General features: G+C 38.6%; 1 protein-coding gene across 2 annotated transcripts in view; it reads left to right on the top strand.

Annotated features, from left to right (window-relative positions):
* Positions 1 to 21,406, top strand: part of pik3c2a (phosphatidylinositol-4-phosphate 3-kinase, catalytic subunit type 2 alpha) — a 73,615-nt gene that overhangs the window by 13,728 nt on the left and 38,481 nt on the right. For both annotated transcript variants that reach the window (XM_041795161.1, XM_041795162.1), the window contains exons 3-4: positions 13,198 to 13,295; positions 15,656 to 15,816. In XM_041795161.1, coding sequence (XP_041651095.1) covers positions 13,198 to 13,295; positions 15,656 to 15,816 — 259 coding nt within the window. The remainder of the gene's footprint in view (positions 1 to 13,197; positions 13,296 to 15,655; positions 15,817 to 21,406) is intronic.

The raw sequence follows: 21,406 nt of genomic DNA, 5'->3' as shown, positions 1-21,406 counted from the left end.
CTCATTGTGTTCTGTTCTCTGTATCATGACCGGACAATTAGTCTCTGTGGGATGTTGGTCACGGCAGGGTGATAATTAACCTTACAAGGAAGGCCCTTATTTCAAGAATTCCCCTTGGTTTTGGAAAACCAGGAAACATGACATCATTTTCGAACATAGTGTTTGTGAAGATTATAGTGCAGAACGGTCAGAAATGTAGAAACAGGTTATCAACATGAGCAGCCATCAGCATTTTCAGTCGGTTGTTCTGAAGGTCTTAAATGCAACATGTATTGTACTGGCCAGGAAGCAGATGGGCACAGTTTCCCCCTGGAATTTAGCAAGTTTTTGGTTAAAAAAAAAAAAAAAGTGGCCTCAAAACAATGTATGCACTATTGAAAACTTCCGAAAACACAGAGGCTTTCTGGGTAATAAATAAAATGCTTCAAAAGTTTTTAATAGTACCTACATTGTTTTGTGGCCCATTTTTACCAACAATTCGCTAAATTCCGCGAAGAAACTGTATCCATCTGTTACACCGTATAGCCTAGCTTCATGACCATTACACCCTGCAAGTCCTTCTTAAAGGAGCAATGCTCACTAAAATCACTAGAGGCTAATGCCACTTCTTCAAGGTACCTCACACGGCCAACCATGGTATTTGCCTGTTGGTACTAGTGCCTAATCTAGATATTTGAGTCAGTATTGAACTGATATCTGACCAGCAGTGAATCTGTACTCTACCTTTTTGATGAATGTAGTGGTCATGTTTTGACTTTTTTGTATTTACATGTAGCAAACACAGGTATAAACTACAATCCTGAGGAATGTAATCAATTACACATTGCATAGTCCTCTCATACCCTGCAGAGTTTTTGACAGACGTATACTTACCTGCTCATTAAAGGCAGCTTGTCCAGTCTGTACACCCAGCTGTGTGCTGCAGGGATGAGGAATGTGTGCTGCTTTGAAGGGTTGAAAAGGTGTTTGTTTACACTTGTCTTTTTGTTATGTCTGCGCTCAGCCCTGAGTTAGTTGGTCGCTCTGCAGTGTTGTGAAATTTGAGACCTTTTTGCTCCACATCCTCCACCTACACTCTTAGTATATGAATACATTATTCCTGCATATATCCTTGTGTGTGTGAGTGTGGGATCATTTGTGTGTTTAACCCCCCCCCCCCCTTCATGCACTTGGCAATCTGTGCTCATGTTGATGTAAACAGGAACAAGCCTGTACAGCTCTCTGTAACCCACAGTAGCATCAAAACAACCTAAGAGACCATCCTCTCTGTACCAGCTCTGCTTTATGCTCAGGGTAGACAGATGCTATAGATTACAAGAAGTTAAGATACCTGTGATTCTAGGAAATAGAACTAGTAAAGGAGCTGCTCCATATCAAAATACCATCAAAGGATTATGGGTTGAAAATTTCTAACTTGAATTGAAGCTTGGTTTAAGCACAGGATCAGGAGTGAAACTTGACTTCTAACCACTGAAAATGCAAAACCAGGAACTAAAATTTCATAAAGAGTCCTTCAGAAAGGTGCTTTCTCTAAATATGGACCACACAGATCAGCTCACAGTGCTGATACAGCTCTGTGGAGGTTAATGCGCTATCCAGGTTTGGCCTCGCTGCCCAAGAAGGGATTAAAATATTCAAGTCTACCACAAATAGTTTTTCTCTTCCTTCCATTTGAGGACCATACCAATATTTTGCATGGGTTTTGCCCACATGTTATGCAATAATATTGCTGAAAAAACATTTTCAAGGCAGACTGCTTTGCAGCAGCAGCTGGTAAACAAGTTTCAAAGACTTCCTTAAGCTACCAAAAGCAATCTTTAAAGGAGTTTCTTTTTTGTTTTGCTGCTGTCAAAAAAAATGTCAGTAGCTTTACTCTTTGAAACGTGATGTTTTAAAACATCTGCTTAGACATTATTGACTAGAAGCTCAAGAAATAACAGACAGAGAGGAGCAAAGTACCAACTATCAGCACTTTTCATGGACATGTGATAATGTGAATTAGACAGGTTGACAGGAAATCCCCCCATAAAGAGTGCTGTTTATAACTCAGTTTTCATGCTATTATTACCCTTAATCATCATACTATTGTACTGGTTGTAAAGTTCTTTATTGGTCTGACTTCCTCTCAATAGTTTGAGCAATGAGCGTGAACACCCACTAGCATTTTAAAAATAACTCTGCAGCACATGTAGGCTGATTAGATAGAGACTTGGGTCAGACTTTCAGAGCAGATACAGGTATTAGACACTTAACCCTTTACAGTAAATGTGCATTTAAAGTTTATAAGAGCTTGTAGAAGAGTTTAAAGAAATGGTTCTAATCATACTTTGGTAACATTTTCTTGTTGTACCCACATCAATAGTCTTCTTTCAGTTAGATCTCTCCATCTCTAATGGCAAAACTGGTGAGAAAACAACAGCTATGGGTTGCATAAGCTTTGTGCAAGTTCAGAGGTAGCATAAGAGCATTAGTACAAGGTTTCACAGCTGTAGTGTTACTGAAGAGGAAGATTTACTGAACCCTTCATACAGCATCCATGTTTCAATATGTACATGTGAATTGCACACATACACTGCACTCAGAAAGTAATCAGACTGCCTTAGAAGACCATGTGTATTGAAAACAATGAAATTATTTCCAAAGCAATCAATCCATAGTAGCATGAATCTGAATGCAACAAGATTTAAGCTATAAAGGAGGCAGCTGGGGTGGGGGAGGTGAGACTGGCTACCAGCTGATCACAGCTGGGGTATGACTTTCAAGAAGTATCGCTAGGCTTCATCATATTTAGATATAATGAGCTATTTTAGCTTGTATTGCAAATGTGATGTCATTTGCTTTGTTTAAGGACATTATCATTTTTATGTCACTCATTTTGACTAAGAAAAACATACATTAAAGACATAAAGGAGGATTTTTGTAAACCATTATAAAAAAAATTACACTTGAATGTTTGCATAATATGTGTAAAATCTCTGCCGCTGCAAAAAAAAGAAAAAGACTCACTAAACTGGTATTTTGACACATTTCAAGTAAAAGAAGTATTGCAACTTCTGCGATTTGAAAATTGCAGCAGGCCACATTGTGATTTAATCTAATTTGCAATTAATTACCCAGCCAATATACTGTAGAATTTAAAATGAGGAACAGGTTAGCATCAAACTTTTTAACATGGATGTTCTTCCTGATCCATAAATGAGAAATTTGGATGTTTTTCAATTTACTGCGACTAACTTGATTTGTGATTGTCCTTGAAATAGACTCTTAAAAACAGAGGGGGTTTGACATGAAATCGTAAGATTATCTTGGCAGGTTTTTTAACACAATCCTGTGAGAAATTCACTGTTTTTGTGGGGTTCATATTTTATTTTTCTTCACAAAATGACATGGATTTAACCACTGACAGACAAAAAACAAAGTTGTAGTAGCACCAAATCTTTACCGGCAAAAGGCAGAATTCTTTAGTTATTACACCATGCATGACTGTAATATTTTCCCCATTGATTCTCTTTTAAAATGTGTCCTAAGAAGTTTTTGGATAACTGTGAGTCAGCCTGAGGTTGCCAGTGCTTGTTGTGGTTGACATGAGTACAGCGTAAGATGTGGCTGTGTGGGCAGAGGAGGATAAAATGGAACAAATGAGCTTGAACTTGGAGTCAGAGTCGGACTATCTGCTGTGGAGTCATACCACTTCAGTAATCCTTCTCTTTCTTCTTTTTTCTTTTGTAGTTTATATCTTAATATCTTCTTTCCCTCTTTTCTTTCTTTCTTTTTCAGTATTTAGTCTTGTCTACTTTCTTCACACAGTCTCACTTTCTTCACCTCAGTCACTTCACTGATTACTATCTCTCTGTCTGCCTCTACTTACTCACTGTTCCTGGTTTCTACTCACCTCTGTTCTGTCTTTAGATGTAGGTTAGTGATAATCATCAGTCAAACAAATGACTCCCACCGTCACACTTCACAGCACCAGTGCCTGTTCAGACCTGGATCCTGCTGTGTGCAAAGCTGCTCTGACAGTAAACGCACCATTAGGCACAATCATCATGTCTGCTTTTAGATGAGACATACTTATGTAGCTCGTTGACCCAATTTCTTCAAGAACAGTAGTTCCTTTTCTTTACATGCTACTGGTTAAGAACATGCATACTTATTTAATTTTATTCTGTTTAGCTGTAATAGCCGAGGCCTCTTTAGACAGCAGTCTACGACCACTGTAGCAGATCATTTAATACAGAGAAATTGCATGGATTTCAGTGATGCTTGCACACACTGTAGGGATCAAGAAAGCATCCATCCGTTCTTGAGTTTATTCAAAGCAGAAGTCCTAAGCAATGCAGAAAGATGGATGAAAATAAGATTTATGTTTGTGTTTTTTTGACCAAGTGTTTTATCCATTAGAGTTTACAGCACCAGTTATCCATAGAGATCATTATTTTGTTATTAGCTACATAAACCAGTTCACTAAATCAGCTGTTGTGTGTCAGTGTTAAAACACAATGAAGTTCTTTACTCACTCTTTAATTGCACGCTAAGTAAGCATGTCTGTACCTGCACTTTCTTTCACTGTTCCTTCAAAATGACCTGCAGGCTAATTTTTTTTTTATTCTATCATGCAGTGATTCAATATCCCGTATCTTTCCCTGTATGCCTGCATGCAGTCTACATTTTCCAGCCAAGTAATGCAAAGTCAGATCTCTCCTTCCCCCGCAGACTTTCAAAAGCTCTTTCACACCTCCGCACCATCCCACTGCAGACTCGGCCTCATTTTCTGTTATTATCGCCTAATTACATCTCCAGCTCGAGTGTTAGATAAGGCAGCAGTCTTAACACCCTCTAAATTCAGTTTCAGCTGAGAGATGGCGGGGTTAAAACGCGGTGTTATGCAGAGATATGTGTGTGTTTGTGAGTCACTGGGCAAACAGCTGTGTGTCTCATAACCTTTGACTTTGTTTACTAGCAGAAAACAGAAGACATATTGTGGCTTCAGAGTGAGGAAGCAGGTACTGGTACCAGACACTGATGCAAATAACAAAAACAGTGCTAATGTGTTCAGGGAAATGGGCTGAATTATGCAATGATTTGAGAGAATAACATCACAGTGAGTGTACAGATAGAAGCTCATTACTCAGAGTTTTTCCAGTCATAAAATAACAAGCAAGAGCTTGAAAACTTGGCAATGCACCGATCAAATCAATATTTATGACCACTTATGAAATGATAATGCATCCAGCTCCAAGAGTTTCCTGATAGCAGCAGAAACCATAAGACAACTAAGGGTTAAATTGGGGAATATCATTTGTCGATAAGATAAAATATTCCTTTATTAGTCCCACAAGGGGAAATTCCAAGAAGGAATTTCCAGTATGAGTAAGAGTAGTCTTTTTTAATATAATCAAAAAGAATGAAAAGCCTTTTTCATCATTCTACCAAGATACAACAAACTTAAAGTGTGCCACTCCTTAATGGTGCTGTAAAATTAAAGGACAAGCTTGTATTTAAATTAGGAACATAAGCAGGCACATACACTGTGGTATCATTACTTTACTATTGTAAACAATGTTGTCATTTTTGGATTGCTTTCTCTCTCCTGTCAGATGTTTTCTTCTGCTTTTGTTTATTAAGTGCAGCTGGTTGTAAACATTATCGTAATCTTTTTATCCAGTGGCTATAAAAAGTATTCTCCCCTTGGATGGTTTACCCTTTATTTCCTAAAGAAAACTGTCTATATATATATATAAATATGAAGTGTAAAAACATAAAGCATAAATATTCACCCCCTTCAGTATTTAGTAGAGTCACCTTTGGCTGCAATCACAGCACTGAGTCTATGCAAATCTGGACACTGCAGTTTTACTCCATTCTTCTTTGCAGAACTGCTCAAGCTCTGTCAGGTTGCATAAGGATCAGGCATGCCACAAACTCTGGGCTTTGACTCGGCCACTCCAGAACATTCACCTTTATGTCTTTAAACCATTTATGTGTAGCTTTCTCTATATGCTTTGGGTCATTGTCCTGCTGGACAACAGATCTTCTCCCAAGCCATAGTTCCAGACTGAATAAAATTGTTCCCAGGATTTTCATTTTACACTCTGCTTTACAAGCCTTCCAGGGCCATCTTCAAGAAACATCCCCACAGCATGATGCTGCCACCACGATGCTTCACAGTGGGGATGGTGAGTTTGAGATGATGTGCAGTGTTTGGTGTCTAACAAACATAGCGTCTTGTCTGACGGCCAAAGAGCTCCATTTTGGTCTCATCAGACCAAAGAACTTTCTTTCACTTGATCATGGAGTCTTCCACATGCTTTTAGGCAAACTCTGGTCAAGATTTAATCTTAAGTGTTCTTCAACAATAGCATTTTCTTTGCCACTGTCGCATAAAGCTTTGACTGGTAACGCACTGGGCCAACAGTTGTCAGAGAGACAGAGACAGTCCACTCCAGAATGTCTTAACGCCTGATAGATATCCATCAGTGGAATATGTATAATCATATTTCAGTAATGATCAAGGTTAAGGTTGCCCTCAATGTATGAGAGGATGAAGTCTGTGGGCTTCATTAGAAATCTGACTTCAACCTCTCACCATTTCTCCTAGGCCGAGACTAAGTAAACAGCTCAATGTAAGCCATCTGAGTCTCATGTGTCCTCTTCTCATCTCAGTTATAAATTATTTATGGAATATTTATTTATCAGACATTAAATACACTAGTTGGAGTGAAAAATCAGGCTGCCTTATGACCATAAAACGATATCATGTCAACATTTTTCTTCAAAGATGTCCTCTTCCTTTAAGCATACCCCCTTTGGTTAAACTTTTTTTCTTTTTTCTCTTCCTCATTTACTAAAGAGTGTTGAAAACAACACTCTGCAGTTTGAAGGTTCCTGGTGTGTTTTTTAGGTGCAATCAAAAAACTGCAGACTGGCTATTTACTATGGGAGTTATCAGAAAGGTTGTGGTAACACCAGAATTTTTAATTTTGGTATCAGTACCAGCTTTGATATCTTGACATTAACATATAAAAATACTTGCTGGGCAATTAAAATTGGATATTATTTTTTGCTCATTATCAAATCTTGCAGGCAAACTCCTGCAGATTGTCCTTTACATGTGCAAAAACATTGTCAGCGTTTCAGTACTAAAACATTGCCAGCATTATTTTATGCAGCTTTGTCAGTGTGCAGGAGTTTTGCAGCAAGTTTTGATGCAGTCATTTCTCTGCTACTCATCCGTCTTATGAAATAGATGTTGTTTTTTATGTTTTAGTACCTTTGGATATGATTTGCAGAGGTTGTATCTTTTTAAAGCATGTGGTGTCCAGAAAGTAAATCTAGGCTAATGTGTCAAAATTGTCCTCATACTTAATATGAGAAGCTGTTGGTTTCCAGTTGACACCAAACATGATCACTGTTATTAACCTTGTTTAATTAAAGTTTCTTAATTGCACTGATTTATCACCCAATTTTCGCCAAACTAATCAGTGTTTGCTTGAGAGCCCGTCTGCTCCTTTAACCACATGTATTCAAGCCCAGGATTTTATTTTCTGCACACAGGAAGTGTGAGTTACTAACTAACCAGTCACTTCCTGATTGAAAGGAGAAGTTGAGTTGTGTTTACTGAGTTTTTTGTTCCTCTGATGTAAACCTCCTAGATTCTCACAGACATCCAGTGTTATCGATTAGACATGAGTGTCGAGATGAAGCTATCCAAAAACATTTTAGCTGACCCTCCGTTAAAAATCAATCCTCATCTCTTTGCTAAGTGCCAGATCAGCATGAAAGCATCACTCAGTGTTTCCACACAAGGTTATGTTGTAAGATAAATCCTGCAACAACTGCTGAGTCAAGACCTGCATGTTTCAATTTTCCTTTTTTTGTTTGGTACAGGCACCTAATGCTTTGGGCTCCTGGCTACTCTTTTATTTTACCTCAGAGGCTGGAAATTTGTTGCCCAAATGTCTTTTAGCACAGCACAGGGTTCTTTTTGCACAGTCGAGGTTAGTTTTTATTATGCTGGCACACAGAGGAGAGGTGTCTGATGTCTAGATGTGTACGGTAACTCTACACTGATGTTGGGACTGGAATTACACACAGCCACAAGTCGTTGAAAGGCTGTGGCCTTTTAGTCCTGCTGTTGCACCCAGACATGCTGAATGCACCGTAGGAGATACTGTAGAGTAGAGCTCAAATGTTCAATGCCAAGGCCACATTAATGATCTCCTAGGCTGCTAAAACTGGTTAGATGTATTTTTTTACTGACCTGCATATTAGAAGTTGTCACTGACACACATGCAAATTAAACATACTGTTAATAGTGAAGAATTGCAAAGTAAATAAGATTTCCCTAAAAATACAGTAAAACCAAAATAAGTACTTCCTCTGAATTATTTTTTATGATCCAAAAAAAGTGGATGCAGTGATTCTGCACTCTGTCTGTAATGATTATTTTCTGCTTGACGGCTGACGGGTGTCAGAGTTTGTGCAGAGGTGTAAAGCTGTCTTCAGTACGTAGGTTGGGATCTAAAGAAAAACTGAGGGATCAAGTTGGATTGCTGTTTCTCTCTTCAGCTCTTAATCTGTCTGCTTTTTCTTGTGTGTGCAATATAATATTTTTTGAATCAGCTACTTACAGTCATAAAAATCTGATTTGTGCTTACATTGCAGAATATTTTAATATGAATAGAATATGTGGGCTTACGCAGGAAACGTATTATTCAGAAACTCTTCAGCGGAAAAAAACAATCATTGTTAAAAACACTCAACATTTTCAGTTATGTCTAAAGTAGGGCTGAACGATTTGGGAAAATAATCTAATTGAGTTTTTTCCCCCAGTGTTGCAATTTAATATGTGATTATTTTTAGGTTCCTTATATTATGTATTATTCAACAAACATAAGCATAAATCATTCTTTATGATAACAAACATAATATTAGAAAACATATCTGAGATTTTGATTATATAGAAAATTTGATATTGACTGCTATATTGAAGGAATAATTTTTTAATGTTATTCTCATTTTGATTAATAAAATCATATACACAAACAGGAAATGTAGAATTTTAGGATGTAACTGACACTATGAGCTAGTGCTGCTAATGCTAACAGTGCAGCTAACAGGCCATACACCTCCTGCAGCCTGTGTGTCTCAGACAGCACACAGAGGAAAATACTAACAGCAGGTCTGCTGTTGAAATACACTCAGGATGAAATAAAGTATGTTCGAAAATATCGATTCCTGGACATTTCTATCCATTCCAATCTTTGCAATTGATACATGCCATTCTGAAGTGAATTGATTTTTTGTGGCACCTCCAGTCCTAACAGTGTAGCTGTGGCATAGATTTGTCACAGAAGTTTAAACCAGGCTTAAGTGCTTTGGAGTGTAAACGCTCTAGCAAATCAGAGAATATCATCTTATTTCTCTTTATCACAGCTTTGTTTGTAGCTTAACAGCTCTCTCTCTTTACTTGGTTAACCAGCGCTGTGTTGTCTCTCTCTCTATGCACATGGCAGCTTTGGGCTGGAACTTTAACTTTATCTGTTTATCTTTTATAGCTATTGCCATTGTAAAATTACAAATGTTACAGAATTAAAGCAAATGGAATTGAAAAGTGTGGGAAATCATGACAACATTACTGCAAAGCTCCTACATCTGACATGTTTTTAGTTGTTATGCTTAAGACAACAATTTTTGCTGAAATTTCTGTCTTTACTTGAAAAGCAGCAAGCTGAAAAATCCTTTGAGTGATATTCGCAAAAAGACAGTGTCAAACATTTACACTGGACTATTTGAATTATCTCTTTACATTTCTATCATTATCCATTTAAAATCCAGCCCTGTTTTCTCTTGCTGACCCAAAATGTCAGCGTCTGTTAGCTCTCTAATCCTCCTTTATGTTTTTCCCTGTGTTCCTGGTATCAAAGTCACTCCAGTGACACATCACAGTGAGAGCAGAGAAAAGGATTAGTCAACCTGTGAATCATATGAAGCCGTTCCCATGACTTCAGACACCAGGAGCTCTGCTCCGGGTCCAACAAAAATCGATAAAGTGAAACAAAGCTGGGCCTGTCCCGCTGTACGGCCTGCTGAGTGTGGATGTTTATGTGTTGTACTGTGACGGCTACAACGACCTCTTTGGAGTATCTGTCCATGTTTGTTTTCACTGCAGCAAACCTGACTCAAACATAAACACTTGGAGCGTGCTCTTTTAGTCTCTTATCATTAGCCTTTCAATGGTTTGTCTGTTTTTTACTTCTTCTTCTCATCGTATTATACCTTCTATTAAATAATCTCTGACCTTCTTTTCTTCTTTTCTGTCTTTCTTTTTTCCCTTTACTGGGCTTCTTAATTTTCTGTTTAAATTTGGAGACAGAAATTCTGTACCCAGGAACCTTGTGTCCTCTGTGTTTTGCCGGGAGATGCAGGTGGTTTGGTGTCAGGCTTGGCCTCTTTTTCATGCTCCATGCTGACTTAGAGATTTCTATCTGCTGGTGTTAAGTCAGGTCAGATCTGCTTTGAACAAGAAGACTTTTCTCTCAAGGATGTACGGTTATGGTCTAAATGATATCTAAGGTAACTGCTGGGTTTCATTGCAGAGAATTTTTCTGGTATTTTTCCTGTAATGGATTGAGAGAAAACAGGGACAAGAGTTACTTCTAATAGTTACATTTATAACCAGTTCAAAAAGTGTATTATTTTGGTCCCATTTTTTCTTAAACTTGGAAACACAAGATGATTTTTAGCCTGATTTTTATGCGATATCCCTCTTGTCCCTGTGATCTGGGGGGCAGAAACCAACTATTTGTCCAATAAACCTCAGGTGTGTGATTATTTTACTGCTTCCCACTGAAAGAGTCAATTCCTGTCGATCAGAACATTAGCCGGCATTTACCTATGGTTTGTACCTAACACGGCATATGGCAGTGCAAACTCATGAAAGCTTGCTTGGCTTTCATTATGAGGTTTTGCAACCTGAGCTAAATTAATAGTGTCGTTGCAAAGAGTCTGAATACTTGTGTTGATATTTTACTTTTTTCTTTTTGATAAATTTGAAAAGAATATCCAGAATTCTGCTGTCCCCGTTCTTCTATATTTTGCTTCATTTAGCCATGCTAAATATTAATAAACTGGAAATCAATTTTTCTTCACCGCTGGAAAACACAATGCACAAGCTACCATTTTTAGAGCAGCGAAAAAGAACCAAAGGACCGACTGCAGCAGCAAACAATGGTGTCTCCATGACAGTTTTTCTCTGAATGTGATTGTTAAAATGTGTTCCAGACCACTTCTGTCATGCATGACAAGAAGCGACACAGTTTATCAAAAGTTAAATGAATTTTAAACTATAAATCGTTGACTCTTACTAGTTTTTCCAGCTAGCTGTTTTGCTTTCCCATTGACACTATTGACGTCTTTAAATCCCTCGCTGCAGCATTTGAAGTGAGCCTGGAACTTGTGGGACTTTAGGCACTTAAATGATTAAATCCAAACCAGTGAACCCCACACTTAACTTCTTTTTATCCATTTTAATAATATTACAATCATTTATTACTGCTAGCTTGAATGCTAACCGTCATATTGTTTATCCTCTGTTAGGGGCTGTCAGCCAATAGCTGCCTGAATAGAGCCTGTGGAGCAGCTCCCTGTGTTATTGTTATTTTAATATTTAGCAGTAAAACTCAATAATCAGCAGAATCAGCCCATGCCCAACACCTTGGTATTGATGTCGGGATGGAAAAAATGGTAGTTATTATTTATTTGATCACCTTCGCTGTTCAGTAACAGATAATTTCAAAGTAAAAGGCTGGACCTGTAAAAGTCTTAACCCTGTAGTTCAGCCTGATTGTATTTAATACTTTGAGAGACCTTTAAGTGATTGTGATTCCAAAAGAAGTGGATGTGAAAACTGAAATGTTAAAAACCACTCATGCTTTCACTTGTATCTGTAAAATTGTCTGCCATAATGGTAAGCTTTAGTAAGCTTTTCTTTTCTTCTTGGTTTAAAGGAAATATCCAAGTCAATCTGACCTGACACAAATGTTTGCAAAACAAACTCTCAGGGGTTTTTCTGGTTTTACCCTCTCGGGTCACTCCACATAATAGTCCACTTGAAATCCCCTTAGACTCATCAAAAACTCTGGATTCAAAATTTCCCTAAAGTGATCATCTATTTTGATGACATTCCTAACATTTCCCTTCATGCTCGCTCTTTTTTTCCCCCTCTTCCTCTGCTACTCTCCCTCTCTCTCTCTCTCTCGCTCTCTCTCTCTCACTGGCTTGTCGGGATGATGTCAGACTTCGATTTCCAACCCATGACAGAGCATTTTTGCAGACAGCACAGAGTTTAGCACAGGAAGGGGCGGGTCCCTTTCACTTCTCATTTCCTGTACCAGAGGAAGCGCATTCCTCAGCAGCTGGCAGTAAGACAGCAGTAAAAAAAGCAGAGTGTAACTGTGAGTTCCCGGCAAAGGGCCAGCCTCCTGGAAAGAGGGCCATCTAAGTAACTCTGTGAGAGAGAGTGAGACAGTTACAACTCTTTCAACTAAGTTCTTTCTATGTCTGTGTTCAAAGTCACTAAAATCACCTTCCTGCCCCATTCTGATGCCCGTCTTCACTATGTCTGCTTGCATAAATGCAGTGGCTGCTGCCATGTGATTCTCTATTAAATATCTGAATTCATGAGCTGTTAAACAGGTATACCTAATAAAGTGATCAGTGAGTGTATTTTCTTTTATTTCTAAAACTTTATTTGTTTAAGACATCCTCTTAAGTGTCTGCTTTAAAAGCACAAGTTTAATTAAATGTTAAGCGAATATTTTCCACAATTTATGAGACAGAGTTTTAAAGCGCTGGATAGGTCTTTTGACCTCACTGACACGGTCTTTTCTCTCTGCAGGATTCATAGCTCTGAGGTGCTTTTAATAAAACCGCTCCTTCAACAATCCTCAAACACAAATCACCATAAAGTCTTAGTCTAAGCCTCATTATCCTTTGTGAGTCCTGTTAAACTGATATACGGGGTTCATATGTGCTAGACACGTGATAAACGACAAAACTACAGGCAGTCACTCTGTCTGTGCACCTTATGACTCTTCTGTGTAGTCAGCTTCTGTTTTCAGTGGGTTAACATGTTATAAATATGTTTTATTGTAGTTCACTGACTCTCTTTCTCTCTCTTTTTTGCTCTTTTTTAAGGAAAAGACAAAAGCCAAAGGCTTGGTGAAGAATGCCGCTCTGGAAGAACAGGACGCTCAAAACCTGGAGGTTGTCGCCTTCTGTGAAGACGTTGCAGCGTAAGATTCCCTTCTTTCCTTCTACACTCACTGCCCCTTAAGCTAATGACATTTTTTTTTCTTTTTTTAAGATTTGTTTTGGGGCTTTTTGCATTTATTTCTTATTTATTTAGAGAGAAAGGACAGTGGCTAGAGAAAGGGTGAGAGAGTGGGGAATGACATGCAGTGAAAAAGCCACAGGCCGGACAGACTTTAACCAGTACCATCCAAGTGCATGGTGCAAATGTCAACCACTAGACCATATGCACCCCAAACTAATGACTGTTTTTTTAACCCTTTTTGTTTATTCAAGTAATATTTTACATTTTCAGTAAGATATAAAGTGCTTGTCTCTGGTGTAATGGGGCTTACAGAACTACTGACCTGCTCCAGCTGTAAGAAAATGAAAGAAATAACATACTAGGAATGTCATGATACCAGAATGTCAAATTTGAATTTGATACCAATTTGATATTGATTCCAATTTTGAAAAAAATCAGAATTTGAGCTTGATATTTGTGCTGTATGTAGAGTTAGAACTTATAAAAGTGATTATAGTTTACTTTGACAGGGCTTAAATGTGTGGAGCCAATTTCTGGCTAATAGATACAGTCAGCCTTCCTTGGGGAAAAAGAATCCTTACACCTAGCCTACAATGCTGCAAATGCATGGATTTTACACTTCAATGCTAATGCTAAACAACCCATTCAGGAAGTATTCAGAAACCCATTGCTTTCTTCACTTTTGTTTTGTTGCAGCTTGATGCTACAGTAATAAAATATATATATATTGTCATTCATTTACAGTCAGTACCCCATAATGACAAAGTGAAAACAGAATTTTAGAAATAATTGCAAATTTATGAAAAATAAATGGAAGAAGTTTGGCACAACCAGGACACTTCCAAGGCCCTTCTGCCCAGCCAAACTGTGCAAATCAGGGCAGAAGGGCCTTAGTAAGAATCATGACCATGAATCAGATGGTCACTCAGACTGAACTCCAGAGACTCTGTGTGGAGACGAGACAAAGTTCCAGAAGGACAACCATGCTGTGCAAAAGACACGAAAGCCCGTTTGGAGTTCTGTGCAACCTCCTATTCTAATGCTGCCTTAAAGAAGCATTAGAATAATAGATTTAAGTATTCTAGGGCTCACACCCTCCAGTCGCTTGGTCAATTAAGTGGTCAGTGTGCTCTAGGGTGTGATGAGATCTCATGGCATGAGGACTTGTGAGACTAAAACATCACAAAATTTCTTGTTGAGGTGAAATGTCTCTAGAGATTAACAGGATGCGTTGCTCAACTGGATACTGTCCATGCATTTGCTCCTGACATCCTCAAAACAGGAACTGGGCACAGCTGATCTTCTGTCATCTGTTTAAACCAAAGCATTTAGGCTGTAAGTCCCTTTTTCATCTCAATAGATGCACATATTAACATGAATGTCTGTTACAACAGATACAGACTAGAGGAGAGAGACAGTGATATCTCCTGGTCCCTGAAGGTTTTCTTTACATCCTGATCTGCAGACTTATTTAATGCTTTCTGCTTATGCTTTCTGAGCAAAATAAAATTAGATATTAAACTGCACAGGCAGGAACAAGTGGGTTTTGTCAGGAGTTGTCATTAAAACTTTAGAGAAAAACATTAATTTGACGTTATTTTGTATGAAATGTTTGCATGAATGTATGTATGAATAAAATGTCACAACAGTCCATTTTGTAGCTGCTGTGATATTTATTTCAAACCAATGTGGAGTCTCAGTATGTCTAGAAATAGCCTTATTTTCTTGTTTGTATGTAATTGTAAATGCATGCATACACATTTCCATGCATACATCCACATAATTACATGTTTAGCTGTCTCTTTTCTGAGCCTGCAGTCTCTATTTTTCCTGTTTGGGTGGAGCGATGATGAAGCTGTACTCAGGGAATCCACTTTCATGAAATCAGAGACAACGCCTGCTAAATGTCCAGAAACTTAAGTGCCCATTTGCTGATAAACACTTTTGAAAAATTATGTAAACCTCTTACAATGCAGTCAATAAATAGACGTGCACTGTATGTCTTTTTATCATGTTGTTTTACCCAGCCAAACGTATCACATGTATTTGTGCAGACAGATATCGAATATGTTAAATTTACATGATTTTTCTACCCTTATCACTTACATATACAGTCTATATTCATGTGCATTTCCTACTCCCTTTAATCCCTCCCTCCATTTTTCCTGTTATACTCCCCATGATCTCATCTAAGCGATCTCTTCCACATGCCAGGTTGGCGCTGGCTGACTCTGATGTGTTTTCATTGGCAAAGCAAACCAAAATACAGGAAAAAACGTTGACTCTGCTGCTCTGTTGTGTGTGTTTTCCTTCTAACAGACTGCGCTCCAAGTTCCCTCATGGCGACATGTCCACCAACCCTGGCTACGTCCTCAGCCCAGTCATCACCCAGAGAAATGCTGGAGGGGACAACAGCTGCTCTGTTAAGGTTTCTATAGAAATCTCTGAGTCTCAGCAGCCAGTTACCTTCACCTGTGATGGTAGGTATCCAGTCACAAAGCATCTCTTTCACATCTGTGCTTTACCCAGGTTGTAACAGGATAAAAGCATGCTTAACCAACTCTTACAACACCAAAGAGAGTTACACACAACAATAATCAGGGTAAATTTTGGCCTGATTCTCCCCTTTTGCAACACTAAGCAAAGCCACAGTTTAAACAGATCTGCTCAGAAGAATGTCGGTCAGCACTGATTTCAAATCAGAAATACTAAATGCTCATTTTTAATTTAATTTAAAAGTGAAATCTGATTTCTGCAAAGTAATCTCAATTGAACAAAAATGTGTAAAGAAAAAAGTGACTGTATAATTATTCACCCCTTTCCACACAGCAATGAGTCTGTGTAGAAAGGTCTCAATCTGGTTTGCACATCTGGACATTGTTCTTTGCAAACTGCTCAAGCTCTGTGTCTTGGTGGCCACTCCCACTAGTCTCCTTCTTACACGGCCACTCAGTTTATGAGGACAGCCTGATCTAGGCAGATTTACACATATGCCATATTACCTCCTGGGGGATGTCTTTTTTTATCCATCCCTTGACTTATACTTTTCAATAACCTTTTCTCTGAGCTGCTTGGAGTGTTCTTTTGCCCTCGTGGTGTAATGGTAGCCAGGAATGCTTATTAACCAGCAACTGGACATTCCAGACACAGATGTCATTACACATTCACTGTACTCAGGTGATCCCCATTTCACTAATTGTGAGACTACTAGCACCAATCGTCCATACCTCTGTTGAGGTCTGTCACTTTAATGGGGGTGAATATTTATGCAGTCACTAATTTTGCCTTACTAATTTTCTACTAATTGACATTCATTTGTAGAAATCTGTTTATATTTTGGCATTAAAGATGGATTTTGGGGGGTTTTGGGGGCCAAAAAAGCCAAATTATATTTACTATGAATTATTTAGAAAATCAGTTAACAGTTAAAACATCCAGGGTGACTTTCAACATCTGCTAAGTTTTTGTCAAACTTTTAGCGTGGGTCAGGCTCAAGATAAACAGCACAAGTTATTTGAATGGTTATGGAGCTATCTGTATGCTACTTATTTATATATATTATGTTTATACTTATGTATATACTTATTTATATATTTATATGTGCTTCTTGTTCATGTCTAAGCTATTTATTGTTATCGTTTAGAGTATCTTTAGTAGTGATTTTAGACCTTAACAGGTCTGTCACACTGCTGGGGGTTATTAGAATACTGTTTTGTCTATGTATGCGGATAGAAATAAAAGACAAAATGAATCTTAAATCTTGAATCACAAAGCCATCAGAAAATAAAAAAACGAGTGTAATGATGTTTTAAGGTTTTAGAAGTTCAGAATGTAACACAATCAAAGCGAAGTCAACCTAAAAGAAACCTGGTCGGCTCTTTTCCTTTAAGAGTGAGCAGCTCAGATGGCAGATATGAGAGTTTTGAAGGAGGAAACAACATTCACAGCTGCCAAACTCTTTACCCCCTCCCTGACTCATTTTTTTTTTCTGTCGTGGGAAGTACACTTTGTTCCTTTTTCCGCACAAATAAAGGTTTGTCCCCTCACCACAGTGTAGCCATGTTGGGCAAAAGGGACTGGAGCCTTACATGTTTTTAAAGGTTTCCTTCCCTGGCTGTATGGGGAGCTGTTATTGGCTAACCTTTTCTTGTACACATCCAAAAGTGCAGCTAGCGTGATTGACATGTCTTTTGGGATCTCAAGCCAAGCACACTAGAGGCTGTGTGCCAATCTGTTCGACATTTTATCCCAACAGAGTTCACTGCTGTCTCTAAGGGTTGGCATTATACCAGTGTGTATGTGTGTTTGTGTTATTCAAGTCCATGTTAGCCTGTCTGCTGGACTCTCTACTGTATCATTTACTGTCTGTGTGTATATTTATCTGACACTTGTTTCCCTTATGATGGCCACTGCAGGCATTTATGCAAGCAAGTCCTCAGCTCTCACAACAGTGTTTATGTAACTGCCCCACTGCCCCAGACACAGCAGAAACAACCTATAGGAAGTTTATTTACAGCTTTCCTCATTCTACATCCTAAATATCCTCTCCCATGCTGAATTCTGGTTCAGTTCTCTTCCTGCTTCTACTGAGTTTACCTCGTTATCCGACTGCCTGTGTCACTTCCTAGATGTGTTTCCTTCTTTCCTAGTATGCTGTCTTGTTGGTTGTTTCCTGGTTCATTTCCTATGTTGTCAGCAGCAGCGTGTTGACCCACATTATTGCTGTTTGGATTCCTTCGCTGGAATCTGCTCTCCAGAACAATAGGGCTCAGTTCTGCTCAAAGCTCAGATGGAAGGATAAAAGAAAGAGAGAGAGAGGACTTTTCCTCCTTGTTCTCATGCTTTAGTTTTCTTTCACCCTCTCATTTCTCCTGCCTTCTTCCTGTTGTTTTATGCTATCATTTGTCACTCTACTCATTAGGGTTGGAGAAACAAAAATCGCGATATTTTGTCTGGTGATATATCGTATCGTCTCATCCACAAAATATCAATTTTTTCAAATTAATTGTTAACATGAACTGAAGTCTATTACCGCTTTCCCATGAAAATAAGTGTGTAAAAGCGGGTTTTTTTAAACACAGATAAACCCACTAACAATAGGCAAGTGACTCCTTTCCCATTGCTCTGATTGCCAGCAGAGGAACTGCGTGGCTGTTTTTTTTTTCCTCTGTTGCGTCAAGTTGATGTCATCACATTGATGACGTCATCATCAGTGTGCTGAAACACAGCTAACACTCACTCAACATTTTAGCTGTGTTGTATATAGTTGTGTCTTGCACAGTCCCTGTGACCTGGCGCCGAATCTCCTCCTCTCCACGGATCAATAGAAGCTCTCTGATCTCGCTGTCTTGCCAGTGCTGTGCCATCTTGCAAATATAAATCTCACACGCTGAGTCCAAAAAACAACAATGCTCATCCCTCAGCTGCCGGCGTCCTTTTTTTGCCCCAAGTTACGGGCGCGATATCATGACGTAGGCACGTTATGCCAAAGTCATCCCGCGCTCACCTTGGTGTGACGTTCCCACTGGAGCCGATCGGAGGCAAGCCGATAAAAAGCTGTGTCCATTGCAGGGTCAGTCAAGGTGGGTCTGAATGCTGATTAGAGCCTTTCCCACTGCCGACAGGAGCCGATTGTTAGTGTGTTTAAACGGGTTTTTCGGCCAGTGGGAAAGGGGTATAAGATAATGGAAAAATAGAATAAATCACTCCCTGGAAGGTCAAAGCTTGCTGCTTGACTGAATTTAGGTTGTAATATAAAATAATTTATTGCCGGAATTTGTTGAAAAATACACAATATGAGTTACCTAATAATAATAGCATATCAAATCGCAATACTGGGGAAAAAAATCACAATTTGATTATTTTTGCAAATCGTTCAGCCCTAATATTGCACACATTTAAGTGTTTTCAACATAAAGAAATTAAACATCTTGATCGTCCTTCTAGACATAACAGTACAACCACATATCACCCTAGATTTTGGAGTTATGATTGATTAATACTTTTAATAACTTGAAACAGTTTCTGAAACTTTGGATCTACCACCTAAATCTGATTCACTTAATTTGACACTCAGCTCTGCTGCTCACTTGTTACCTTTGATTGAGAGCCTTTTCAGTAAAAACTGAACTCATTAGAGTATATTTTGTCCAAAAGGTTGGTGTACCTGCAGGGATTACTTCCTGCCAGCAGCAGTGAGCAGGTGTGCATGTTGAACTTGTGAAGCAGGAATGGGCTGGATATTTGAAGCAGTGGAAACCTAAAGAGAAGAGTTCAGCATGGAGGAATAGAGATGCTGTTTTAATGATCTCTTGGCAGCGCATCTTTCCACATCACCAATATGTAATTATTCAATACTTGTTTGGCTATTGGCATTTTTCCCACCTAAAATTTTCCATTGGTATCTTAATCTGCTGCACAACAACTCATGATATTAGCCAAAAGATGGTGGTAAATAAGAGCCAACACAGTGATTCACAAAGCGGGGCCCCTGGCGCGGCAAGGCTAAATGAAGTCCATGCAGAACACTACCAAAGCCTGGAACATTTTGTAAGAGGACTTTTCAAGTAAACGTAGGGAAAGCAATGAATCAACACAAGACATCTCAATACCTAAAACAAAGACAAGAAAATATCATACTTCAGTTCTGGCTTTTGGCTCCACCTGTGTAACACTGGGTAATGAAGATCCTGGATCTAAATCCTTCCTTTTGCAACATCCTACTAGTTTGAGAGAGATTTTTCTGCTAAAAAAAAAAAAAAAAAAAAAAAAGGACATTGAAAATTAGGTAGCAGTACAGTCTTAACTTGGAAGTATTCAACTGCAGTTACTATCCTGACATCCGGTAGACATCTTTTGAAATAAATTCTAAAACTAGTGTGCGAAATTCATTTGCAAAGGGCATGACTGTATGTTTAGCATATATCGATGTATATATATGTGTGTGTACTGTAGCTGGGTTAGAATTAAACTTTTATTTTCCACCTGCTACTGTGACTGGTGAATTGAAATAAAACTTAAACCATGCGGTACTGCCATGCTTGTTCCCTCTTCCTCTTACTGAAGCACGCATTAAAGTGGACAAGTCCGGTCCAGTCCCCAGCAGAATGGATTTTATAGTAAGTTTGAAGCAAATGCTCAGATTTGTGTAAAGTTCAATAACCGTTATTTGCTTTAATTTCTTTTTCTTTTACCTTTCTTCCTCCTCTCTCTCACTGCCAAAGCCACATTTGCCAACAGAGCTGTGAGTCATGACGTTACACTCTTTTTGCACCAAATGACCGACTTGAACAAAACTACTCAGAAAGATGAACCGTGTAGATTAATCAGCATGCAAACTAATTGTCCAAGGAAATGTGCTTCACTTGTATTTTAACTTTAAACTTTGACACTTGGCCCATCCTTTGACAATCTCTTGGCTTCACTTCTAGACAGCTGGTTCACTGTCCATACAGTCTAATATGGACTTTATATGCAAACACTCTCACCTTTCTCTGTAGTTATCCTCTGTGTTCTTCTTATCTCATTTTCACTTTGTAAACTATAACCCTCTCTAAATAATGCCAGACTTTAATTGCAGCCATGATAAATGCATTTTGTAAGTCATTATAAGAAAAGGTTTATTGTGTTGTTCTGTGGTTGACTGCATTGTGTAATCACATCAAAAACCACACTGTGAAATTGGATGTTAACGAGATTGTACTGTTAAAAGAAATGCAATACAGCTGTATTGCCTAACAGTTTAAAAAGGCTGTGCTTAAATTTATCCTTCATTAGTCTCACTCTGTCATGGCCTTTTTGACTTTATCTTTTGCTCGAGAGCCAGCAGGGGGAAGAAAGAAAGTCGATTATCAAGGGCAGGGCTGTGAACTTGTTGGCTTCAGAAGATTCCTGACATACTGTGGCTGAGGAGGGGAGATGGAAGGGGAAATTAATGCACAGAAAGAAAGTGGGAACAGGAGGAAGAGAGATGGGGAGAGAAATACTGAGTGAGTGAAATGGGAGAAGGTGGGTGAGGCATGACTTCATAAACGCAGACAGACATGAAAAGAACTTAAGCTCTGGAGAAAG

This window comes from Cheilinus undulatus, linkage group 9, assembly GCF_018320785.1.
Source record: "Cheilinus undulatus linkage group 9, ASM1832078v1, whole genome shotgun sequence".
Classification (NCBI taxonomy): domain Eukaryota; kingdom Metazoa; phylum Chordata; class Actinopteri; order Labriformes; family Labridae; genus Cheilinus; species Cheilinus undulatus.
This window is presented reverse-complemented; position numbering and strand designations above follow the sequence as displayed.